The sequence below is a fragment of the Babylonia areolata genome, chromosome 27, assembly GCF_041734735.1.
Source record: "Babylonia areolata isolate BAREFJ2019XMU chromosome 27, ASM4173473v1, whole genome shotgun sequence".
Lineage (NCBI taxonomy): Eukaryota > Metazoa > Mollusca > Gastropoda > Neogastropoda > Buccinidae > Babylonia > Babylonia areolata.
This window is the reverse complement of record NC_134902.1, coordinates 36,641,408-36,668,506: the sequence shown is the minus strand read 5'-3', so window position 1 is coordinate 36,668,506 and position 27,099 is coordinate 36,641,408. Positions and strand designations below refer to the sequence as shown.

Genomic DNA, 27,099 nt, shown 5'->3' with positions numbered 1-27,099 from the left:
GCTCACATCTGATGATGATGCAGACTGATGCTCACACCTGATGATGATGCAGACTGATGCTCACACCTGATGATGATGCAGACTGATGCTCACACCTGATGATGATGCAGACTGATGCTCACATCTGATGATGATGCAGACTGATGCTCACACCTAGTGATGGTGCAGACTGATGCTCACACCTAGTGATGATGATGCAGACTGATGCTCACACCTAGTGATGATGCAGACTGATGCTCACACCTAGTGATGATGATGCAGACTGATGCTCACACCTGATGATGATGCAGACTGATGCTCACACCTATGATGATGATGCAGACTGATGCTCACACCTGATGATGATGCAGACTGATGCTCACACCTAGTGATGATGCAGACTGATGCTCACACCTAGTGATGATGCAGACTGATGCTCACACCTAGTGATGATGCAGACTGATGCTCACATCTGATGATGATGCAGACTGATGCTCACACCTAGTGATGATGCAGACTGATGCTCACACCTGATGATGATGCAGACTGATGCTCACACCTAGTGATGATGCAGACTGATGCTCACACCTAGTGATGATGCAGACTGATGCTCACACCTAGTGATGATGCACACTGATGCTCACACCTGATGATGATGCAGACTGATGCTCACACCTAGTGATGATGCAGACTGATGCTCACACCTAGTGATGATGATGCAGACTGATGCTCACACCTAGTGATGATGCACACTGATGCTCACACCTGATGATGATGCAGACTGATGCTCACACCTGATGATGATGCAGACTGATGCTCACACCTAGTGATGATGCAGACTGATGCTCACACCTAGTGATGATGCACACTGATGCTCACACCTGATGATGATGCAGACTGTTGCTCACATCTCACAAACAGGAGCTTGTGGCATTCACAATTAGAATCATTTGTGTATACACACACATGCATTCAAATGAGACATACTATACGCAAACAAGCGTGTACACACACAAACACATGCACATGCACACGCATAGCCAGCAGAAGTTCTAGAAGCACATTAGTCAGTATGATGGTAGGCAGAATGGAAGAGGTGTGTTTTGAGAGACTTTGAAAACTGGACTGGGGAACCCACGTGACGAACTGAAAAAGTCAGTTTGTACCATACTTCTGGGCCAAGAGAGGAAAAAGAGCACCATTCTTTTGGAATAACAATCAAAGGAAAGTGGGAGGGTGGGGGTGGGGGAGAGGGGAGGGGGGGAGCAGGAGGGATGTGTCTAACACTACACAATCATATCACCAGGAAAAAAAAAGCACATTAAAAGTGTGCAGAAATTTTTATTTTATTTTGGGTGCTCAGATTCAAACTCACAACCTTCTGAATGTGGAACCTGGTGCTCAAGCCACTGAACTATGCAGGTATTCTGAGAGTGGACTCAGGTGTTGATAACTTTCATCTTTTCTGTGTGCACACACTTTTTTTTTAAGATGGAGCATGTTGGTTATGCCTGATTCCCCCTGTAACCCATTTGCGATTTGAATCTTGACATAGATTGCTGAATCTTTCATGCACATAATCCGAGAGACTAAAGACACAGAGTTACCACACTATCAAGTCAATAGATAAGGTGATCTGAGAAATAGCAAATATCTCCACATGCACTTTATCTGCCAGGCACAGCCTGGTACACACCATGAACCTTGTTGACCTATATGATATATGTCTAATCTGCTGACCATGTAGCTGTTGTGTTCAGTCTATGAGTTTGGGTGGGTGGGGAGGGAGTGGGTGGGTGGGGGTGGTGGTGGGCTGTCCTCTTTTTGCTGTTGTTTTTTGTTAGTTGGATGATAGTTTGGTAAGCTGGTTGGTTGGCTGACTGGGTGTTACATGTAGGAATCTTAATCTTTTTCTTGTAAATGTCATGTATATTTGGGGGGATTTTTTTCTTCCTAAAAGCTATGTCTCTTTTGCATGGAATGTAACTGTCTACTTTTTACTCTTGTTTATATATACTGATTTCTCTGAACAAACACGCAATCTTTATTTATAAAATGAATAAAATGAACAGGCCATGCAAGGTAATGATGGTCTTTTCAAGAAAAAGTCTGACACTTTTTAATTATACAAAACAGAGTGGTGAACACTCACATTAACAATGAAGTTGGTGTATAAGCCTACAGCACATGACTCCGTCACTATACAGTGGAATGCAATATAGGAGAGGACAAATACAACACAGTACAATGTTACCCAACTTGCACTAGAACATTACAGAACACACTGTGTGACACAATAGCAAACCACACTTTTTGGGGGGATAAGAAAATTGAGAGATGGACATGTCTCACAAACACTTACATGCATGCATGTACCAACACACATACACAAACATACACATGCACTTTCTGTGATAACACACACACACCACACACACACACACACACACACACACACACACACACACACACACACACACACACACACACACACACACACACACACACACACACATGTACACTCACATTCACGTGAATGCACAGTCAAGTGGCTGAAATCTAATGAAGATTTGATTCTCTTGAGAGCAGTCCCCCAGTTTTAAAATGTGCACAGTCATATCCCTCATATTTCTTATATCTCACTTTTTCTCTTGGAGCAGATAAATAAGATTTTTTTTTTCTTTTTCTGTTTTGTTGTATTTTGTTTCATGTTGTTATGTTTGTTGTTGTTGTTGACGATGTTTAAATTGCCATGCTATATCAATATCACGTACTGTTGCTTCTCATTCTGTGTGTAAGCATGTGTGTGTGTGCATGTGTGGATGTGTGTGCATGAATGCATGCATGTGCATGTGTGTGTCTGTGTGCACTCATGTGCCAACATGTGTGTCCATGTGTGGATGCGTGCGTGTGTGAGTGTACATATGTATGTGTGTGTGCGTGCGTACATGAGCATGTGTGTGTGTGTGCGTGTGCGCGTGCATGATTGAGATCACTCTATGTGTTTGTGTGCTTGTGTATGTGTAATCACTATGTGTGTGTGTGTGTGTGTGTGTCTGTCTGTCTCGTCTGTCTGTCTATATGTCTGTCTTTTGGTTTATGTCTTTGTATGTGTGTGTGTGTGTGTGTGGTGTGTGTGTGTGTTTGTCTGCATCTATTCCTGTGCATGCATGATCACTCTGTGTGTTTGTGTGTCTGTCTGTGTGATCACTTTGTATGTATGCCTCTCTCTCTCTCTCTCTCTCTCTCTCTCTCTCTCTCTCCCTCCCTCATCACTCTGTGTGTGTCTGTGTCTGTGTGAAATCAGTCCAGAATCATCCATAATGCGCTAGTTCATAATTCATGCAGATAAAAACAGAATGAAATGCGATACATCCAGTTATACTATTCACAAACTTACCGGTTGGCTGCTTATCATGCCAGCGAGGTTTTCTTCTCCAAAAGACTGCTTCCGAGCACTTTCAGAACGAGAAAACTGCTGCTGACGTACGACAAAACCGCCTGATTTACTGATGGAGCAACAAGGGGTTAAAACTGACAGCGTATCCCCCTCAAAAGTGCACGCTGCAGCTTGTGTGGTTTGTTGTTGCGTCTCCAGGAAAAAGAATCTGCTGTGGAGAAAATAGCGCATGCGCAAAATAGCGTAACGTTTTCTTGTTCCGGTGGTTGCGAGGGTCAACAAGTTGATAAAAAACAACAACAACAAAAACCGCTCCAATCCGTAGCAAGGATTAAAAGATTTGACAACCACGTTCAGTCGTTCTTCCCTTGAAGGTCACTTGCATGAAGTGTTGTCATTTCGAAAAGTGTGAAACAAGATGGAAAGACGTGTGTTGATTTGACATCTTTTCACTTTAAGTGATATGTCAGACGTGTGTGTGTGCGTGTGTGTGTGTGTGTGTGTGTGTGTGTGTGCGCGCGCGCGCGCGCCCGTGCGTGTGTGTGTCTGCGTACGTGGGGGAGGAGGAAATTTTGTTTAATGTCCCGTCACACATATTGGTGATTAAAGACATTGTGTTAAAGTATTTATGAATACATTTGAGTATTATGGGTTAGAAGGGGTCGGAGATGTGAATGAAACTGGGCAAATGAGGGTGAAATTTGAAAAAAAAAAAAAAAAAAAAAAGAGAGAAAAAAAACACCAAAAAAACCCACCTCTAAATACAATTACAGGAAATTGCTTAAAGAACTTCGTAAAAGAGAAGTCGTTAAACTAACAAGCGAAACAACTGATAATGAATGCAAAAAACCAAAAACGTGTGGGTACGTGTGTGTGTATGTGTGTGTTTGTCTCTCTCTCTCTCTCTCTCTCTCTCTCTCTCTCTCTCTCTCTCTCTCTCTCTCTCTGTGTGTGTGTGTGTGTGTGTGTGTGTGTGTGTGTGTTTTCTTCAGTCAGATTTACGTCTATTTATATATTGTGATTTTAGACAGAAAAAGGGGTGGGCGGGAGCTGGGGTCCATGTACAAAGGATCGAGAGCATATAACAAAGTTAACTGTAAACTTAATTTAACCAAATGTCCAGCTGGAATTGGCAAACTTTCAGAAAATTTCAACAACAATACAAATTAATTATCACCAACATCTTTAAACTACAATCGATTTATCAGAAGATACAGGTAAAAGGGGCTTAAGAGGATAAGCGTACTTCAGAATTATCCTCAACAGTTGCATGTGACGTTTTTGCTGTATCTAGTTTTGAAGGCATTTGGTTTTAAACTGTAACTGGCGAGATGATCTGCCTTATTAATGTTGATATACTGTAGTGTGTGCGTGCGAGCGCGCGTGCATGTATGTGTAGCCGTATGTGTGTGTCTGTGTCTGTTTGTGTGTGTCTGTGTGTGTGTGAGTGGCGCTGTGAACACACTGACAGCCTACTTAGTGTGGAAAGTTTTATGCGCCGAGTTAACAAGTCAAGTTCATTCGTTCATTTAACACAGATACAGACGCGGTTCGTGGTCACGATTTTGTAATCCGGTGTCAGTCATGAATAATGCAAGTCAGCATCAGTCATAATTATACATATGCAATTACATGCGTGCTCTGTGTGCACTATGTGCACTCTGTGTGTGTGTGTGTGTGTGTGTGTGTGTGTGTGTGTGTGTGTGTGTGTTTAGTTCATAAAAGATATGTGCTGTATGTATGTGTGTACTGACAACAATGCAATCGCCCCTGCTCGTGTCGAAATAAACGAAAATCTCCTTTCTTCTTCTTCTTCTTCTTCTTGCGATGTCCATCAGCCGTTTGTCCGGCTATTATTGATACGTGGAAGGTGCGCAGCGTGGAGAGGGAGAGATAAAAGAGGAGGAAAAGGATTTTGGCCCCAACGGTAAAGACTGAAGCATGCCAGGCCGCTCTGTATCTTGTACAGCATGGCAAGTCGGCTGGTGCGGCGGCGTTGTTGAAGGGAGGTCCACTGGATCCAGCATATCGGCAACACTGGATGTGTTTATGTGCCGGTTCAGGACGAAGCGGGCTGTTCTTCGCTGGGTTTTCTCCAGCTTATTGGCGTGCGGGTCCCAAACGATACTAACGTACTCCGATAATGGGCCTAACTATGGCCTTGTACGCTAGCTCCTTTGTCTTGATTGAGCACACCTCAGTTCAAATTACTTCTCAGGAAGCCCAGCATTCTGTTGGCCCTTGCACAAACATTGTCCACATGGACTCCCCAGGACAGGTTTGACTGTAGGGTGACCCCGAGGTACTCAAGTTTACGGAGGACACTCGTTCAAGGGTGTGGCCGTGGAAGGTGTACTTGGTGTTGGCGTTCACTGGTTTCTTGCTTCGAGCAGTGTCGTCTGCAAATAGTCTGGACATTTGAGGAGATTTTTTTTTTCTCAAGGCCTGACTAAGCGCGTTGGGTTACGCTGCTGGTCAGGCATCTGCTTGGCAGATGTGGTGTAGCGTATATGGATTTGTCCGAACGCAGTGACGCCTCCTTGAGCTACTGAAACTGAAACTGAGGAGATTCTGGCAGGGAGGTCATTTATGTATGCCAGGAAGAGGCTGGGTCCGAGCACAGATCCCTGGGGCACGCCGGATTTCACATTCACATAGTTGGGTTGTGCTCCATTCACCACCACCGCCTTGTTTTCGATCACGAAGGAAGCTCGCTATCCAGCTGTTGGTGTTCCCTTGGATCCCGTAGTGGTCTAATTTGTGAATTTGCAGACTATGGTTCACCCGGTCGAACGCTTTGGCGAAGTCCATAATGATGACATCGGTTGCAGTGCCGTCTTCCATGGCTGCAGAGACTTCTTCGAAGTCTCTCCCTCCCTCCATCTCTCTCTCTCTCCCTCTCTGTGTGTGTGAAAAACAACGTAATGGCCTCTGCTGATATACCTACTGAAATAAACGAGAATCTTCATCTTCTGGTTCTCTCTCTCTCTCTCTCTCTCTCTCTCTCCGTGTGTGTGTGTGTGTGTGACAGTGTGCCAGGGTGTAATGGCGGAGTGTCGCAAATCTCTTAGTAGTTTATGTGTTTGTTTTTGTTGTTGTTGTTGTTTGTTTGTTTGTGTGTGTGTGTGTTTTGTTTTTTTTGTGTGTTTTTGTTTTCCTCTGTTCTATTTAATCTAGTTTGCACCATTTTGTTCCGTGATTTGTACCTGCAACGTCACAGAGCTTTTCAGCTAATGACATTAAACATTTCAGTGTTCAGTGTTCTCTTCGATCTCGATCTCTCCGAGTCTCTCTCTCTGCCACCGCCACCACCACCACACGTTTTGCAGTCCCATATAATAAATAATGCTAGAAAGCATCATAAATATACATATGCAGTTACACTGATGCGCGCCGTGCGCAGTGTGTCAGTGTGTGTGTGTGTGAAAGGGTGGGTGTATGGAAGAGTGGGTGTGTTATGATTGCGACAACGTACTGCTCATGTTTATGTCAAGTGAGACGTGAATACACGATGATTTGAGTCGAGAACGGCTTGTAAACAGATACGTTCATTCAGCTGGAGAAACGGAATCCCGACCTTGAACCTGTACGACTTATAGAGGTCAAGGCATTTTCTCGTTTTTTTTCCTCAGAAACAACATGGCGCAAAAAGGCAACCCGTCACCTCCGGCGAAACCTCACCTTTTAGCTCTGTTTTCCATTGATTCTCATCTGAAAGACCATGAAAAAGAAATTCTGAGGAGGTAACACGACAAAGTATAACTGCATGACGCTTAGTTAAAATGTTATGCCTGTGTCTTTCGTGAAAACCGTAGTTTGTCTTGAAGCATTTTGGAAAAAAAATACCGGATCGGTGTTTGAGGTCATGCGAGTTCGTTTCACCGCACGTTGGCGTTATATGTCTGTTTTATAGTTTGCAGTCTGATTGAAATGGAGGCGTATTAGAACGCTGACATATGAAACTAAAACAACGTATCATGGCATTGGGAAAGTTTGAATTACTGTTTGAAGTCGAAAAACTTGAGTTAAACTGAAGATTTGCGCATTTCGTTTGCAAAAGTAGGAAAAAAAACTTACCCAGATTGAAGGGCAATGGTAGTGATTGTTTCCAAAACTCACTAAAACGTGTCGAAGTCGAAAAAAGAGTTTAGGATCATGTTTGTTTTCGCAGGCGATTTTCGTTTACCAGAACCACTCATTCCACTGTCCTAACACACACACACACACACACACATACACACACACACACATCAATTGGCTTAAAACCAAAATGACTGATTTTAGCCAGACAGTACATGGTCTGATCACTCTCCCTCCCCATTAATTCTTGTTTACTCTCAATGAATTTTTGTTATTATTTGTGTCAACAGCCAGACTTAAGACTAATAGCAGATCTGCAAATTTTGCGGATATTGTATAATTAGTGGGTACATTGGAAGGGCTGACTTTTGCTGAGACACAATCAGTCACACATGAAAGTCCAAAAAGGAGAACACTAGTGCATGATTCTACATCGCAGTACCCTGACGGTTCACCTCGGAATTAAGGGATCTAAGCAACAACAACAACAACAACAAAATTGAAAGCAAACTGCAGAGCAATTGTCAGGGTATTCATCAGTGGGTACATTGCTGCTGTTGTCCAATGAATAAAGAAGTGTTTTGCATCAGAAGCAAGTTGTTTTTGCCCATATCCTACCATATACTTTTCAGTTTTTGTTTCCATTTCTTATTATTTTCTTTTATTGCAAACAAGTACAGTTTCAGGGCAATGATTAAAAGATAGCTTTGGAATTAAATAGACCAAACTCTTTCACACACACACACACACACACACACACACACACACACACACACGCATATATATGATTTTGTTCTTGAGTGGTTGGCTGACTGTAAAGGGCTATTCATGTTTTTTTGTTTTTTTTAACTTTTTGTTTCATTTCAGTGTTTAAATGCTTGTTTGAAACGTTGATATTATTGTACAGCGCAGTTGAGCATGTTTTACATGGAAAGGCATCTTATAAATTAGATTGTTATTATTATTAGATATATAAGGCACTTTATAAATTAGATTGTTATTATTATTAGATATATCAAAGTATATATGTATAGGATAGATAGATAAGGGGTGGGAAGAGGATTGGGCTTGGAGGGAAGGTGGTGGTCAAGGGGGAAAAGACATGAGGGAGGATGAGGATGGAAAAGAAGCATACACAGATACAGTGCAACCCAAGTACGTAACATTCATTTCATCTTGGTTAGAATCAAACACTGTTCCCCCCCCCCCCCCACCTCCCCATAACAGAGGACCTGGAGAAGTGGTAAGCACTCAGCTGAGTTATTTATTTTATCAAGAGCTCTTTCCTTGTACTGTTTGGTTCTTCTGCCATATCACACCCTTTCTTTTCATGTTATCAGTTCATTTTTAATTTGTGCTGATTTTCAGTTTTTTGGGTCCTGGTGTGGTCAGCAAGGCTATATATGTTAAACATTTCTGTTGGCTGAAAAGACCAAAAGATAGAATGGATATAGTGATGATAGCTAGAATCATGACAACATATCCTGACATTTTTGTTTTGTTGTTGTTTTATGTAATTATATTAATTTTTCCAGATTTGAGGCACCCCTCTACCATTTTATTTTTAAAAGCAACTTGTGAGATTGACTGCAACAGATTCTACAGAAAATACAGTTTTTGTCGTTGTTTTTTTGTGTGTTTTTTGTTTTGTTTGTTTGTTTCTTTTCTTTTTCACTTTTGAGTTTAGTAATTGTTAGGCAAAGTCAGGAAATAAATCCATTTCCTGATTATATGTTGACCTGTACATGTTTGTGATTTTGTCTTGGGACAGGTACTGGCGCTTCCAGGACTTGTGTGTGGCAAAGTCAGTATTTTCCTGATAATATTTCAGTGTTTATATGTTTTCGATGTTGTCTTGGGACAGGTACGGGTGCTTCCAGGACTTGCTGAAGCACATCAATGAGCATGAGGGAGGTCTGGATGCCTTCAGCAAAGGCTATGATTACTATGGTGTGCATCGCTTGCCGGACAACAGTATTGTTGTCCGGGAGTGGGCCCCAGGGGCTGAGGGTGTCTACCTCAAAGGAGATTTCAGTGAGTTTCAAGGAAACAGTCTTTTTTTTTTTCTTTCTTATATTTCCCATTCATGTACATACTGTTATGATCAGATTTACATGCATATTCCATGTTCAAACATATCAACAAACATAACACATGCAAAAGGCACATACACACACATTCCCTCATTCAAAAAAATTTTTGAAAACATTTACATAACCACACATACATGTACAGATTTTCAAGTGGGATACATTTCACTAGATTGATTTCCTGCTTGTGAAGATTTTCAAAAACTAATTGTTTTCAAGTCTTTTGACAACAAAATAAAAGGCTTAATGGGTTTCAAAACACTGATGTTTATTGTCCCTGTCACGGTCACAGATATTTCTTGCTTAAAACTGTTGGACTTTAATGTTCACAGCTTTGCATCCTATAGCTGTAGTTCCAGAAGATGTAACCAAAGATCTCTGGAGATCAGAATCCTTTTATGTTTTATTGGGGAAGATTAAGAAAATTGTTCAACGGATGGCCAAATCTGATTGGTCAGAAAAGAGTGATGAGGTTGGTATAATTCCAACTGAACTGGAAATTTGGAGAGGATTGACTTGTCACGGAAGTTCATCACATACAGCGTCCAGCCTTACATCAAAAGGTAGTGGAGAATCACCTTGCCAATGAAAAAGTAAAAGGACATTTTGTCTCTTTAGCAATGAAATTATCAGACATTCTCAATACTTTATCAGTCCATGTCCAGTGTCTGATGCTGATATATGCCCCTGTTTTATCAACAGGAAGACAGAATGGACACGGCTAAATTTAAATTTGCATAATTACATGGACATTGTACTTTTTTCAAGGTGAGTAGGGGTGGTGGTTATTTTGTGTGTACCGTACCTTGACTACATTTTAGTATCATATCTCTTTATGAAAAAGAGCTGGCATTTGGATATCATGATTGATTGACAATTTGCTCCAGTAGTGATGGTTGAAGTTACAGTTCATTGAGTTTTTAGATGTGCATTTGTTTCTTTCTTTTCATTTTTTTTGATACTTCTAGACAACTGGGCCCTGGATGAAAAATATGCCTTCAGACCGATGGAATTTGGTCGCTGGGAGTTGAAGATCCCTCCCAATGCCGACGGATCATGTCCTATTCAACATCTCTGTAAACTGAAGGTATCCACTTTGTTTGTTTGGCAGTTGTCTGATATTTGAATCTGAAAAACAAATATATATATATACTGAGTTAGATGTCAGTCTCTGTGGGTATAACAGGACTTTCTTGTCACTTGGATGTTATGTGTGGTCTGTTTGGCATTCTGTTGAAAAGGACAACAGCAAGCGATGATCTTTGCATGGTTTTGTGTTTTTGATTCAATGTTGTTCTAAATATTTTCTGTGTGTTCAGTTCTGGCTGCTGTCCCAGGGGAGGACAGTTTGCCACAATGCACCACTGCTATGATCTCTTTTTATTTATATGAAGATGTATGTGTCTTGTCTGAATCTGTCAAAGCAAAATGAAAAAGGCAGACTAACTGATGATGAACAGTGTGTCTTCTTCTTTTCGGTCGCACTTGTCACAGAGTCAGGCTGGCCTGCGAGACAAATGTCGTAGTGGCTTCCAGGTCTTGTCTGCAGCCGTAGAGCTTGGTGCGTAGTGGGGTCGCTTCTGGCCACACGGTGTCTCTCAGTTGAACAGTGTGTTATTTTCATGAACAAATATGTCGCCAATCTCACTGAAATACAAAATTCCACAAACATAAGGAAGCTATAAGTATAACCAAAGCTGCTACTTAGGACTTTTATTATTTTACTGTATGCTTAGTATTTTACTGTATGTTTCCAGTATTGCAGACATGCGCATATGTGTTTGTCTGAATCTGTCAAGGATTCTTGAAATCTTTATGTATGAATACTTATGTATATTTTTGTGAACCTGTCAAGGTTTTTTTTTTGGTTTTTTGTTGAGCAACCCATCCAAAGCTGGTGAAAAAAACATTGTTTAAACTTTCAGAAGAAACCCCCCAAAATAAGTTAAAATTAAAAAGGAATGTGTAGATTTTGCCGTTCAGCATTTTCACTACTGCATTCTCCCATGTAGTATGAGGTGGTTCATGGCATTAGGCACACCCCCTGAATTGAAAGAAAATGCTAGTATGTATAAGCCACGCACATCTTAAAGCTACATTACTGAAAAGTCAGGTGTCCAACATGTGGATTGATGCAGTAAGTCTTTGTTGACCCCAAATGTTTTTTTTTTTAGTTGTGCTGTCATCTTTGGGAACAGGATCAGAATCTGAATCTTTTTTCATCTGCTGGTCGTCTCAGCTCTCGAAATGAATTATTATTATTTTTGGTTTTGTTTATTTATTTATTACTGTTTTTCTTTTTTCTTTTTTTTTTTTTCTTTTTTTTTTTTTTTTTTTTTTTTTTTTTGCTGTGCAGCTGGTGATGCGAACAAAGCCAGGTCCACTGGAGGACCGCATCTGTCCGTGGGCACAGTACGTTTCTCGTCCAAAGGATGTTCCCATTTTTGAGCAGCAGTTCTGGGACCCTCCTGAAGAAATGGTGTGTATGTGTGTGTGTGTGTGTGTACATGTACAAGATGTTTGGGTGTGTGCATGTGGAAGCCTGCATGGGCGCAGATGGCACAGTTACAAATTACAAATATAAAGGCACAGAAATGTGCATGTGTGTGCGCATAGGCATATGTGTATGTACTGTGTGTGTGTGTGTGAGTGTATGTGTGTGTGCAAGCTTGTTCAGGAACAGATGACATATTTATTTAGTTTTCCTTGAATAGATTGAATACAGCTCAAGTGAATATTCTCTGTTGGTGTAATTGTAGAATCTTAGCTCAAATTCATTTTGTCTTTTAGTTTTCTGCATTTAAAAAAAAATTTATATAACTTTTACATTTTTGTTTTTATTTTTTACTGACATTGAAATTTCTTCAGTAGTACCAACTTTTAATCTGTCTTCATTCACTTTACTGTGGTTCACCTATATACCGTAAAGTTCGGTTTATTGAGCGTACTAGTATATAAGCCGCACCCACTAAATTTTGGAAAAAAATGAATTTTATACATACATAAGCCGCACCGGTTTATTATTGGCACTTATTTCCGGTACCGGAACACATACTGATACTACAGAAAAGCTGTCGATACTGTAGGTTACGAAATAAACACAAGCGGGAACAACACAAAGAAAAGCAAGTGAAAATACTGCTAGTGCCACAAAAAAAAAAAAAAAATAAACAACGAAAATGAGATCCATAATTTAGGGATGGTCACATTTATTCAACATCGTCCTGCTCACTGGATCCACTGAAATCTTCGTCTTCAGTGTTCGAGTTGAAGAGAACCAGCACAACTTCCTCCGCCATTTTGTCACTGACTTCAGCCTCGCTTTTACTTCATGAACATGAAGGTGGAGGTTGCTGCTGGTTCATCGCTTGCACTGTCGTCTGTTAGGTCGATTGCCTTCAATTTGAAGGCTGCATCATAGGCACAACGTCGCGTTTTTGGCATGAGGGTGTAATCTTGAGCAGAGTAGAACTGAATGCTGATCTGAAGGCTTTAATGTGTGCGGATTTGATTTATAAAACGTGAACAGTTAGCACGCTATCCTGAAGCTCATCCAAAAATTCATGGACAGAAATCATGATTTTGGTGAGTTGAAGGGCAGCTGAGAATAGACGAGAATGTGACACTCCCTGGGATCGTTAAAATCCGCAAATAAGCCGCATCATTGTATAAGCCGCAGAGGTTGAAGCTGGGGTAAAAAGTCGCGGCTTATAGACCGAACTTTACGGTATGTTTGAAACTCAGTAATGCAAGGAAAGGTTTTACGAAAGAAAACTACTAGTTGACCGAGTGTTCATTCATATTATTTTAACACTGACTCCGTTTTGTGTTATATGAGATCATTTGGCAAATTGTTTTCCATCACAGGGAATCAGTCCAGTTCACCTTGCACTGGAAGGTATATTGCTTTATTGTGTACCCCAGGCAGTATTTTACACAATCTGGTGTGAAGATTTTCAGAGGAAATGTCGTTAAGCATTTTTTATAAAGACCATCTTTTATGAAATCAGAGCAGTATTGCCTACATGCGTATACATTTGAGTGTGTGGTGCTCTCTTTGTGTGAAAATGTGTGTATGCATGCTTGTGTGTTGTGTGGTGTCAAACAAAAGAGCAGTCTGTTCTTCTCTGAAAGTTGTTTATTCCATGATGGAAACTCATAGATACACAATGTTTGGCTTCAGATCTACAAATTCAAACATCCCCACCCAAATAGGCCACCTGCCCTCAAGATTTACGAGTGCCATGTTGGCATTGCTTCTTGGGAAGGCAAAGTCGCCTCATACAAGGAATTCACACAAAATGTACTCCCCAGGATTGTCAGCCTTGGTAAGTGTTTGCTTGTGGTGTGTGAGTGGTTGCGTGCATGTGTGCAAGTGTGTGTGTGTGTGTGTGTGTGTTCATGTGTGTGTGTGTGTGTACGTATGTGTGTCTGTGTTTATGAATGTGCTGCTGTAGGTAGGAACAAGGAACCCCCTGCATTGTGTGTTGATAGATTAGCAACACACAGGTTGGGGGTTGGGGGTGGGGGATGCTGTGGAAATTGCACAAGGAGGTCCATAGACGATGCACGTCACAGTGAAGAGTGCCCAGGAGTTGTCATCTCTTGTGTCTTGGTGTATCCAGTCTGAGAACATTTTCGAGGCCTCCTTCCCCTGTGGGGTTGCTGGGGCTTCTTTCTTTGTAACTAGAATCCCCACCTTGTGGAAATTCTGTGTTGGAAATTTGGTCTTTTCTATCGCTTTTTTTTTTTGTTTCTGGTGATTTCCTTTTGGCTTTTCTTTCTGTCAGACATAATTTCTTTCCTTTGTATGTCTACCTTGCTGATCCATTCAGTTGTTTTTTGTTTTTTTCTGTAATGCCTTCTGTATTAATTTTTTTTTTTTTTTTTACATATTTTTCTGGACTTTCTGACTTGGCATTTTGTTACGTTATATTCTTTTTTTACACTTAGGACATGTGACATGCCTGCTGGCTTTTTGTTTTTGGTTTTTGTATATTAATGTGTGTGATATGTATGATTATGTTTGTGTTCAGTTGTTTCTGTTTTTTTGAATCCTGTGGTAGAGGAATGGTCAGCATCAGAGACAGTTCCTAGGTTTATGTCCATGAATATGACTGTGCTATACTTGTGCACAGTTTTTCTGTTTGTTTTTTTTTCAATTTACTTTCAGGTTCTGCAGAACCATTACTGACAGTATTTTCAGCCCAGACATGACTCTATGCTGTTGGTTGGGCACTGTCAGCAACAATGATAAATGTAGTAGTAGTATTAGTCTATTACTGTTATTATTAGTATTTTTGCTGTTGTTCTTAGACTTAGTGTCTGGCTGCTGTTGTGTCTCATATGTGTTGTTTATTTGATTGAGTTGTGTGTATGAATATTCTTCATTTTATGGAAATAAACCATATGAGACATGGAAAAAAAAGTTTAGAAAAGGAAAAAAAAAAAAGAAATAAAAGAGAGGGCTCCTGTTGTCCTCAGGGCCTTTTCAGGACTGTTGGAAAAAGGCTGAAAACATACGCAGGGTTGTTGGGCTGGGGTTTTCAGTCTAAGCGCAGCATGATGTGCAGTTTGCTTGTTGATGAGTGAGCAGTTTTGATAGTGCAGGCAGCACTGTGTGCTGTGTATGTCTGGGGAGATGGTGAGGCTTTGTTCTTGTTGAGGCCCACTTACGTTCCAGCATATTGGTTGGAGGGTTCTAAAAATGGTTGGCATCTCCTCATGAGAAAAGTCTGTGGTACTCTGTATGTGTGTACATTCGTGTGAGAGGGAAAGAACACAGAACTGAAAATTTAATTTTGAATTTCTCAAGAATACAACCCAGTCAGGAAACAGTTGTAACTGCTGTATTTCATTTCCACAGATGACAAACACAGCTACTGGAGAATGAGAGAAAATGCCTTTCTTTTTTTTTTGTTTAAGAAGATTAATGGAAAACAAGAGGAAGGTGAAAGCTAAACAAATACACATATTGGCAGATCACAAAATAAAATTTCACATTAAGATCTGTGTATACATGTGAAAGTTTGTGTTCACGCCATGGCGTGGGCAGGATATGTCATCAAATGCAATCATTTATTCACTGACAGTGTATGTGAAAGTACAGCTCAACACTTGGATCACAGCAACAGCAAAGTGAGAACTTTATGATCAGTGGTTCATCCACTGCAATGGGAATTCATTTACAGCTTGTTTTTTTTTTGAAAGACTGAGTGTCAAAATTGGAGGCAAGATTGCGCTGGCTCTTAAGGCTGCAGCTTTGGGGGCTGGTTGGCCATTGGGGACCATCTCAGCGCTGACTGTCCCAAAAAGCCCTCTTGGCCGAGAGAATGGGGATGTAACTTGGGCAAGACATTCTCTACATCAATCAAATTCTAGCCCAGTAGTCTTGGACAGCAGTTGCCTCCTCTTGCTGTTCTGATGACCATGGTCGGGAGGACAGGACTGACAATCAAATGTATGTGAGAGTTGGTGTGTGATGTGGTGGTGTGTGTGTGTGTGTGTGTTTGCAGGCTACAACAGCATCCAGATGATGGCCGTCATGGAGCATGCCTACTACGCCAGCTTCGGCTACCAGGTCACTAGCTTCTTCGCTGCCTCCAGGTACAGCACTGACTTGTTTCGTGTTGTGCACGCTTTACTGCTGCTTTGGGCGTGGGGTTCGAGTCCCGTCAGAGGCATAAATGATCCGTCTTTCTGGACTTTATTCTTGCACCTGTACCAGAAGAATGCGTTTCAGTTTCTGTGGTACACTGGAAGCCCCCAAAAGACTGTATGTGTTTCAGTCGTTAATGAATACCAGAAGCTACATGGCGGGGGGTAAAAATGGTCATACACGTAAAAGCCTACTTGTGTATACGAGTGAATGTGGAAGTTTCAGACCATAGACAAAGAAGAAGAATACTTGAAGACCTGAAAGAATGTGTGAGTGTCATTCACTATTGATTATGCCATGCTAGAAGACCCTAAAGAATGTGTTTTTTTTTAGTGATTATGGCATGCCATAAAACCCAAAAGAATGTGTTTTGTTCACTTTGACACTGCAGAAGACACAAAAGAATGTCTGTTCTCTATGGCACACCAAAAGACCCAAAAGAATGTCTGTCATTCACTATGACATGTCATAAAACCCAAAAGAATGTGTGTGTGTGTCATTCACTATGACATGCCAGAAGACACAAAAGAATGTGTTTCAGTCACTGTGGCATGCTAGAAAACCCCAAAAGAATATGTGTGTATCATAGACTATGGCATGCTAGAAGACCCCAAAAGAATATGTATCATTGACTATGGCATGCCAGAAGACCCAAATGAATGTGTGCATTTCATTCACTATGGCAAGCCAGAAGACCCAAAAGAATGAGTGTTTTTCAGTCGCTACGGCATACCAGAAGACTTGAAAGAGCTGGTGGACACGGCCCACGGTTATGGTTTGACCGTCCTGCTGGATGTGGTGCACAGTCATGCCAGCAAGAACGTGGCTGATGGCCTCAACCAGTTCGATGGCACCAACTCCTGCTACTTCCATGATGGACAGCGGGGCGACCATGACCACTGGGGCTCGCGCCTCTTCAACTACACTTCGTAAGGCCGTGTGTCAAGAGGGTCTGTGGTGGTTTATAGATCAGGAGTATGATTGAATGTCTTGATTTTGTCATATTTCGTAACAGCCAATCACAGATTGTTCCCATGTTACACTCAAGTCAAAACTGTTCCGACTAAGCCATTTCTGCTTGCCACAGTAATGTGCTTAGTTTCTTGTTTTAAACTGCTTGGTGGTTTTGCGATGCACATGGTGTGCTATCACAGACTGGGGTAGAGATTCACACCACTGGTCTCAAGGGAGGAAGCTGAGCCAAAGCTAGTCTCTTGGGCTTTTACACTAAACCCAGTCAGCTGAATCATTTGCCCTAACAGGAAAGGCCGTGACATGATGTGTGCCATGCAGATAAACGTTGCATGTATGCAAGTGCGACGAAAGGTATTGTCTGATATCACTCAGAGTGAAAAGATGTTAAATTAAAGAAAGTCTAAGGGTCTGATTGTTGATAAAACATTCAGTTTGTTCTTTAAGAATGTCCAAATGATTCCTAGAAAGAGTTGATAGGGGTGGTCATCTCTGACGATTGTGCGTTGTCCTGGCCTTGTACCATTTAGATAATGAATGTGAGGGCATGGATTTTCATTTCAGATTGCTACCATTGATTGGATGTAGGATTGCATTTTAGATTTTTACTTACAGCTTCCTTTTATGTTGTATGGTGGTGGTTTTTTGTTGTTGTTCTTGAAGAGATTTTAAATGTTGGTAACCTGTGTATTAGTGTTTTAACTTGTTTTGCATTCCTGTGGAATATGTGCCAAATGCTGTTTGCTTTTAGATGGGAGGTGCTGCGTTTCCTGCTGTCAAACCTGAGGATGTGGATTGAAGAGTATCACTTTGATGGCTTCCGTTTTGATGGAGTCACCTCCATGCTGTACCACGATCATGGAATGGGTCAGTCGTCTGAGGAAATGTGTGTGTGTGTGTGTCTTTTTCTTCTTCAAGAGTAGCCACAGTCAACATGCTGATTTTTTTCTCTCTTTTTGTGCTCTGTATTTTCCCTTGATAGCAGAAAAACACAACCACCACCACATCAGCATTTCTGTATGTGGAAATGTGCAATGAAATGCTGATTGAAGGTGGACTGCTATTGAAGGGATTGTTCCATTTCATGTACACAACTTTTGGTGTCATATACTGTACCATGTCAAACTGATGCAAACTAGGCCTATGGTTTGCTCTGTTTGGCCAAATTTCGCGCGGCTAACGGTGAAAAGACGCCCCTCTTAGTCTGGCCCGCTCTTAGCCAATCAAACGCCTCTAACAGCTATAAGCGCTGAATCATTCCTTTGGCCAAGGCTCTCCACGCCATCTTGTCAGGTTTTCGCTCTGTCTCGTCTAACGCTTTTTTTGGCTATTAAGCGTTTTCATTTGGCCTTATTTTGTTGTATGCGGCTTGCATGTGTATTGTGCTTACATTCTGTGTACTCGTTTCGACTCGGCCCCCTCGATTTCTTCGTATTTTCTACCTCTGAGTCGATCCTGTCTTTCCTTTCTCTGTTGGGGTTCGTTTTGTTCGCTGGGTGCTTACGCGCGGTACCATGCCTCGTTTGCCATCCTACGAAGGCAGGGATCATGATGCTGGCAGAGATACTCGCCAAGAGACTCTCCCAGGCCCGGAGCTCATGATTTCTCCCGATAGGGACCGCGGCGATGCGTCTGCAGACGCTGATCGCGGAGGGGACGCTCGTCCCGATAAAACGGTCATGAAGGGGACCGGGGGGAAAGGGATTCGAGCGTCACCTCCCGAAGTGTCCCAGCGCGAGGCGGGTGGAAGGGGGAGTAGCACGTCCTCTCTTGGTGGTGGGAACTCGCGGCTGGGTGCGGACTCCCAAGGGGAGGCCGCCCCCCGCCGTTATCCGGGTCCCCACACGGAGACGGCCCTCAGGGGCCCCAGTGCTGTTTCCCCTCCTCCCTCCTCGGTCGACCCCCCTCCCCCACCTCCTCCTGGGGGAGAAAAACAGTTGGTTCCGGGGGGGGACCTCCACTTAGCCCACCCCGGGCCAAGCCACCCCAGTCTCCCCACGGGAGGGGATTCTGGGCGCGTGGCAACCTGCTCTGCAGGTCTCCCCGCTATCCGGCCGGTCTCCCCTGCTGGGGGAGTCCCGCGCGTGTCAGGCGGTTCCGGGCAGTCAGACCGCCGGCCTTTCGGCCTGTCTGACACCCAAGTCGGACCTGACCTCCCTCCGACTTGGCCAGGCTTTTCCCTTCAACGAGGTCAAGGCACCAGTGACCCTTGGGGCTGGGGTCACGGGATGGCTGGTGCCCACGGGTGGTATCCCCCATTCTACCCGTACTGGGGTGCACCTATGGTGCATGCTGGGTTCCCGGGAGGACCAGGGACTAACCCCTGGTCCGCTCCCCACCGGACCCAACCCAGCACAGACCACAGAGTGACACACACAGCCCCGACAAGAGGGATTGACTCTTCGTTGGGCAGGTCGAGCTCCTCGACCAGTGTTAACACTACAGCCTCGAATAGGTCCTCTGTCAGCACGCAGGTGACCGCCACGGTCACTACGGCTTCCTTTTCAGGACCGACGGCAGCTGAGGGACCCCGCTCAGCCCGTGGGAGCCTGCTGGTCCCACCTACCCAGCCCTCGGTCCTAAAAGGAGATGAGTGGGTGTTCGTCCCCTCACAGCAGTCGTGGGTCCCTCTGGCGTCCAGGGACGCTCTCTCTGAGAAGGTGTGGCACCCACCATCCCAAGCATGGTTGGACCTACGGTCCACACACTCCCCACCCTCTTCGGGTGTCAAGGACATAACAGAGGAGACCAGGGTCCCTGCTCGGGATCGCCCCAGCTCATCCCGCTGGGCTGACCACAGCCCACAGGACGCCCCCGTGGGTACATCCACTTGGGATGGCACCCAACAGGGGATGGACTGTGAACAAGAAGGACAGCCCCTGTCTTCGGATGAGGACGAACAAGCAGATGAGCACTCTTCGCCCCCATCCCAGTGCGACAGATGGAGCCCACGCCTCCCTAGGGACCAGCCTGAACCAAACTCGGACTTTGCCGAGCTCGAACTGACCCTCCCCAATAGGGTCACACATGCTGAATCAGTCCCTCAGGCAACTTTGTCACCCTTAACCCTCCTACGGTCAGGTGACTCTAACTCCAGAACCACAAGGCGACTCAGAGTGCCAGAAATGGCTCAGGAGTGGCTTAATAAGCCAGCCCGCACCGTCAGGGGTGCTGCTTCCATCCCTCCTCCAGGCAGGGAGTCACTCTCTGCCCCGGGCGCTTTTGCCCCAGGCAAGTTCCTTAAAGATCCCTCCAAGGGAGGAGTGTGGTCCTGGTACACACAGGACCACCCTGCCTACAGGGAAGCAGAGCCCTCCGCGCAGGACAGGATGTTGGTCTCACAGCGCACCACCTTCCCCACCTCAGCTACTCTTCCCTTTAAGACATTTGCAGAGTGGGACAAACTGGCCCGCCGCTGCCTCCTCGAGGTGTCCACGGCTTATACCTTCTTTGACGCGTTCCTCCACAGAGCCAATGAGCTGTGGGAACGACGTCCAGTTCAGCAGGACACGGAGTCTCCTTCCTCTGGCCTGCCTGGCCTCTTCTCAGACCCGAGGTTAAACACTTTTGGCAATCGAGTAGCGTCTGGTCTCACGGCAGCTGCAGACGCAGCTACCAGCCTTCACTTCAATACGGTGCTAGCGCGGCGGGATGCTGTTCTCCGCCTCTCTAACATTCCAGTAGAGGAGAGGGCTGCTCTGCGGTCCATCCCAGCACAGCAGCACTCCCTCTTCGGCCAGTATGCGCCGCATTTTGTCAGCCACAGGGCAGAGACAAACCGGGAGGTGGCCTCATATTTAGCCCAATCCTCCCAGGGGCGCCAGGGTTCTATGCCTTTGAAGAGACCCGCCACCAGGGCTCCTCCATATACCTCGCCTCCTAAGCCAAAGCGGCGTGCTCAGAATCAGCGGCAGAGGAACAAACCACCTCATGGCCGTCCAAGCCGTCCGGCCATGCCCAAGGCCAGAAGGCAGCACCCCCAATGACTGGGCCCCGATTCAGCACCGCCAGTCGTTCAGCCCCTCCAAGTAGGAAACTTGTCCCGGCACGCGCATCAGTGGCGTGCTCTGGGACTCAACGACTGGATAGTGTCGGTGCTAGAGTCGGGGTACATGCTCCCTTGGGTGGGGGACCGCCCCCCTCTAAGATCCACTCCTCCTCCTTATGTGCCCAGCTCGATGGAGCAGGAGAGCGTCTTAGAGAAAGAGATATCGCACCTACTCCTCATAGGGGCGATATCTCAACTCTCGGACCCGGGCCCCGGTTTTTACGGCCGGTTGTTCGTGATTCCAAAAGTCTCCGGAGGGTGGAGACCAGTCCTGGACTTGTCCCCCCTCAACAGTTTCCTCCCCAAGATGAAATTCAAGATGGACACACAGGCACAGATTCGGGAGACCATGCAACAGGGAGATTGGGCGACGTCCATCGATCTGAAAGATGCTTATTTCCATATCCTCATCCACCCGGCATCCCGCCGGTACCTGAGGTTCGTGTGGAGGGACAGAGTGTTCCAGTTCTCTGCCCTCCCATTTGGTCTGTCCCTTGCCCCTTTCCTGTTTACCAAGGTGGTGCGGGAATTGGTGTCAATCGTCCGGTCGGAGTCCATTCGGCTCTGTGTGTACCTGGACGACTGGCTTATTCTGGCCCAGTCACAGGCTCTGTGCCAGAGTCATACAGCCAGACTTCTAGACCTGTGCTCCCAACTGGGCTTCATCACGAACCAGGAGAAATGCGATCTGTCCCCGAGCCAGTCCTTCGACTTCTTAGGGATGAGATTCGACACGCGGTCCATGATAGTCTCTCCGACGCCAGATCGGTGGGACCGTCTGGCAGGCCTCCTCAACCACTTGCGCCATTCCTCCCAAGCAACGGCGCGGACACTTTCTTCCCTCCTGGGCATGATGGAGTCCATGGCACCTCTCATCCCTCTGGGCAGGGTTCTCAAGCGCCCTCTTCAGAGGGCACTCAGGCTACGGTGGTCCCAGAGCACTCAGCCATGGGATACCCGGATATGTCTGGGCGAGTGGTTCCTCGAGGTGACATCAGAGTGGTTAACCACCCCTCTTCTGACACAGGGGGTGCCCATAGCCCCACCGACTCTTCAGGTGGCACTATTCACAGACGCCTCCTCCATGGGCTGGGGAGCCCACATGGACTCTCTCCATGCAGCAGGGACTTGGTCCCCGGAGGAGCGCCTATGCCACATCAATGTTCTGGAACTGGAGGCAGTTCGCAGGGCTCTCCAGCACTTCATAGCGGAGGCCAAAGGCAAGACCATTCGCTTGTTCACGGACAACACAACAGTCGCTTGTTACGTGAACAAAGGGGGCGGAGCGCACTCGGCAGACCTCTCTCTGCGGACCGAGGCTCTCCTCCGTTGGTGCCACAGCAGGGGCATTGCACTTTCAGCGAGACACATAGCAGGGAAAGACAACATTTTGGCAGATGCTCTCAGCAGGTCCAAGAGTGTCATACACACAGAGTGGACCCTGGACAAGGACACCCTGCAAGGAGTGTGGGAACAGTGGTTCCGGCCGATGGTGGACCTCTTTGCGACAAGGTTCAGCAAGAGACTTCCCACGTACGTCTCTCCAGTCGCCGACCCAGAAGCGTGGGCAGTGGACGCTCTCTCTCTAGACTGGAGCAGTCTGATTGCCTACGCGTTTCCTCCCTTTCCAATCCTGTCCAAGGTGATACGGAAAGCCAGGTTGGAACGCCCGCAGATGATCCTCATTGCGCCGAAATGGCCAGCCCAGCCCTGGTTTCCGGTCCTTCAGTCCCTGACACATGTTCCACCACTGGAACTGGAAACCAAACCTCATCTGCTGAGGCAGCCTCGTTCGGGCATTCCTCACTCCAATCCTCAAATGCTCCACCTGCACGCGTGGCTGCTGTGCGGGCGGATCTGTCAGCATCACCATTGAAGTCTTCCACCCCTCGGTCAGCCTCTGTGTCCGCCGCGCTGACCAAGGGGGGTGCCTCCTCCGACCTCCTCTCCATAGTCTCCAAAGCCAGGAGGGAGGGAACAGAGACTTTGTATGACTTTCGATGGAAGAAATGGCTGAGTTGGTGTACAGCTCAGAACATTCCCCCTACTAACCCTACGAGCATGCAGCTGGCCAACTTTTTGGCTCACTGCTCCTCGGTTCTCAACCTGTCTGCTAGTTCTGTGAGAGGGTACAGGTCTGCCATTTGTACCACTATCAAACAGCTAGGTGGTCCCGCTTTTGAAGCTGATTTCCTGCTCAGAGAAGTGGCTAGGGGCGCCTCTCTGAAGGAAGCTAGGAATCCCAGAAGAGTGCCCCTCTGGGACTTGTTCCTGGTGCTGGATTTCATTCGAAAACAGCCCTTTGAGCCATTGGGGACTATTCCTTTTGACCTGCTCACTCTCAAGACCACTTTCCTTCTGTTGCTGGCCACGGGCCGTCGTAGAAGTGAGATTCATGGTCTTAGTGGTCTGCCACAAGATCTAGCATTCCACAGAGATGGTTCCATCACTCTTCGTTTCCTTCCAGAGTTTCTGGCTAAGAACCAAGACCCCGAGGTCCCTTCCCCCTCTCTGAGGGTCAGACCTTTGTCGGATATTCTGGCACAAGATGATGAAGATAGGCATCTCTGCCCCGTTCGGTGCCTCAAATACTATTGCAATAGGTCTCGCCATAGGCGTTCTTCTCAGAGGCGCCTTCTCATCTCCCTCAATGAGAATTACAAGAAAGATATCGCTGCAGGCACCATTTCCCGCTGGGTTTCCCAAGTGATTCGTAGAGCCTACTCTCATGCACACAAGGATCTCAGCTGTCTTAATCCCAGAACACACGAAGTGCGGGCCATAGCTACTTCGGCTGCTTTCCAGCACTCGGTACCACTGCAGCATGTCTTGGAGGCAGCCTTCTGGCGGTCGGAGAATCCCTTCATCAACTTCTACCTCCGGGATTTCCGTATGACCAGGGCTGACGGTTCCAAGGGGATTTCCTTTGTCGCGGCTAACACTGCCGTCTCAGTTTCAAGGGCTCCCCATACGAACCAGTAGGCGTTGCCCTCCTCCATTTGCTTTAAATTCTGCATCAGTTTGACATGGTACAGTATATGACACCAAAAGGAGGAGTTTGTATTATACTCCATGTTTGGTGTTTACATATACTTACCATGTCAAACTCGAATGCCCGCCCGTCCGTCCCCGCGTCTCCGCCGTGGTTCTCATGGGGCATTTTCTTTCATGGCCACGGAATGATTCAGCGCTTATAGCTGTTAGAGGCGTTTGATTGGCTAAGAGCGGGCCAGACTAAGAGGGGCGTCTTTTCACCGTTAGCCGCGCGAAATTTGGCCAAACAGAGCAAACCATAGGCCTAGTTTGCATCAGTTTGACATGGTAAGTATATGTAAACACCAAACATGGAGTATAATACAAACTCCTCCTTTCGGTTTGACAGGCACTCGTTTCAGGTGGTGAGCAAAGATATTAATTAGATCAGTATTTGTTAATATAAGTGACACATCCCCCCACGCCCCCCACCACCACCACCACTTTTCTGGGTTTTGGTTTCTTTTTGCTATTATTATAATTTTTTTTAATGACAGAAACATTGTGCATGTGTCAAGTGGTGATGTGGGAAAAGGAAATACACAAAACACATAGCAATGATTGGCAAAACATGGCTGTCAAGTGTGGAGGTTGATTAGGAGAGGGGGGCGGGGTACAATCCTATCACACATTGGCGAAAGAAGGTGCAGGCAGGGGTTGTGGAATGGGGTGGTTGGGGGTCAGGGATAGGATAATACGGCAGCATATGCTATAAGTCAGTCTAAGATGATCACAGTGATCAGTGACACACAGTGCCTTTCAAAGTAACAGGAAAATTTGACATATAATATTCATGGTAGGCCCATGAAATGCACATAGGTGTTCCAGGTGTGATGTTAAGTGTATTGTTACTGCTGTTGGTGGACAGGCTCCAGCTTCTCTGGCGACTACAACGAATACTTTGGCCTGAACACTGACACAGATTCCTTCGCCTACCTCACTCTGGCCAACTACATGGTGCACACTCTCTACCCAGACTTCATGATCACCGTGTCAGAGGTGAGCTGACAGAGAGACGTGTTTCTCATGGGATCCAGTGTCGGTTTTGTAACGTGTTGGTGCGTAGTTAACCTCCACACAACAGCTGCTCAGTCACTTATGTCGGTAGAAATGGGATATGGTTGTCTGACTGACAGAAATTCACCATTCATCGCATTGTTCCACCCAGATGGAAAAGTCAGCTGAACAAAAGAGAATGTAAGAACAAAAGATTTTCCGACTTCTTAGAAAATTCAGCAGTTATGTATGTTAGTTGTTTGAAGCAAAGATGGCACATGCCAGGATAGCCTCCTCAATAGACCCCACCCTTTTCTGTTTAAACTGCTGGCTGGCTGCCAAAGAATCAGACGTCATGTGACCACCAGGTCCATCTGACAAGATACAGAAATGTTTTATTAGATGACTGCATGAACACAATTGAAAAGGCAATTCCATATTTGTTTATGACATCAGTCTTTACTGTTAGGATATTTTCATAGATGACTATGAATGTAATTGAAAACAGAATTCCACATTTATTTAGGACACTAGTCTTTACCAGCAGGATGTTTTCATAGATGACTGAATGAACATAAATTGAAAACAGAATTCCACATTTATTTATGACATCAGTCTTTACCAGAAGAATGTTTTCATGACTGCATGAACATAAAATTGAAAACAGAATTCCACATTTATTTATGACATCAGTCTTTACCAGAAGAATGTTTTCATGACTGCATGAACATAAAATTGAAAACAGAATTCCACATTTATTTATGACATCAGTCTTTACCAGAAGAATGTTTTCATGACTGCATGAACATAAAATTGAAAACGGATTTCCGTGTTTGTCTATGACACTGGTCTGTACCAGTGGGAAGAACAGGGCCTGAAATGTTGATGTTGTTGATGGTGCTGTTGACAGGATGTGTCTGGCATGCCCACGTTGGGCCGCCCCGTGGAAGAAGGGGGTTGTGGGTTCGACTATCGCCTAGCTATGGGGGTGCCTGACATGTGGATCAAGGTGAGCACACTCTGACTTGGCAAGAATTAATGGCCCCAAAAACAAGTGAATTGAAATGTTTTATGCATATCTCTACACATGAAGTGATTCTGTGTGTTATAACCCTCTTCAGTTGGGGACAATTGTGCGGCAGAGTCAGCAGGAGTTGAGTTAGTTATCACTTGAGTTTTGGGGGAGGAGAGGGTGTATTTCTGTGTTATGCAGATTTCTGAACTGGCTTTTTTCTATTTCTAAATGATTTTTCCTCTTTATTTTTAGTTCATTTCACTGTTAAGATACACATTTTGGTGAAGCAGCCCCTGGACCCTAAAACTGCAAGGCAAACTTGGTCTGTATGACCACCAGAAAAAAGTAAGTGGTGCCCATGTTTTCAATACATGTGGGTCTTCATTTGGGAAGCAGAGGAATGGGCCCCACCTTCCTGTGCTAGACCCTTGACACAATGGATACTTAGGAATTCACTGCCCTGATGGCCGTAAAAGGCTATGGGACCTTTAGCTTTAACACATCCGTGACAAATCAGTTGTGCAGTCGTATTCCGTCAACGTTGCGCACAGCCGAGATACTGGTCAACTTGTATTAGCAGTGTAAGCTATAAAACTCATGTTTGTCTTTTGTGGACACACTTTAGGTGGCAGTTGAGTTACTTGCTTTGCTGGTATTGCCTCTATTTCATAACTCAGGTTGTTGTTGTTGTTGTTTTTTACATGAAATTTGGTAAAATCCTGATGTAAGAAAGCAAGTTTTGTCAAATGAGGAGGTTCTTTGTCTGCTCAGTCTTGATGATTCTGCTGACAGGAATTCTGATGATTTTCCATTCCAAGAAAATGAAAA

At 45.0% G+C, this 27,099-nt stretch overlaps 2 protein-coding genes across 6 annotated transcripts in view; one reads left to right on the top strand and one right to left on the bottom strand.

Moving 5' to 3' along the window:
• LOC143300933 (uncharacterized) overlaps positions 1-3,559 on the bottom strand; it is a 76,726-nt gene extending 73,167 nt beyond the window's left edge. For all 5 annotated transcript variants that reach the window (XM_076614871.1, XM_076614872.1, XM_076614873.1 and 2 more), the window contains exon 1: positions 3,380-3,559. The gene's annotated coding sequence lies outside the window, so the exon portion shown is untranslated. The remainder of the gene's footprint in view (positions 1-3,379) is intronic.
• Positions 3,560-6,978: 3,419 nt separating this feature from the next.
• Positions 6,979-27,099, top strand: part of LOC143300935 (1,4-alpha-glucan-branching enzyme-like) — a 39,873-nt gene continuing 19,752 nt past the window's right edge. Inside the window, exons 1-10 of the mRNA XM_076614876.1 lie at positions 6,979-7,122; positions 9,324-9,493; positions 10,518-10,636; positions 11,906-12,028; positions 13,733-13,877; positions 16,065-16,155; positions 16,927-17,136; positions 17,931-18,046; positions 25,129-25,259; positions 26,167-26,265. Of these exons, the coding sequence (XP_076470991.1) occupies positions 7,019-7,122; positions 9,324-9,493; positions 10,518-10,636; positions 11,906-12,028; positions 13,733-13,877; positions 16,065-16,155; positions 16,927-17,136; positions 17,931-18,046; positions 25,129-25,259; positions 26,167-26,265 (1,308 nt within the window). The 5' untranslated portion in view covers positions 6,979-7,018. The remainder of the gene's footprint in view (positions 7,123-9,323; positions 9,494-10,517; positions 10,637-11,905; positions 12,029-13,732; positions 13,878-16,064; positions 16,156-16,926; positions 17,137-17,930; positions 18,047-25,128; positions 25,260-26,166; positions 26,266-27,099) is intronic.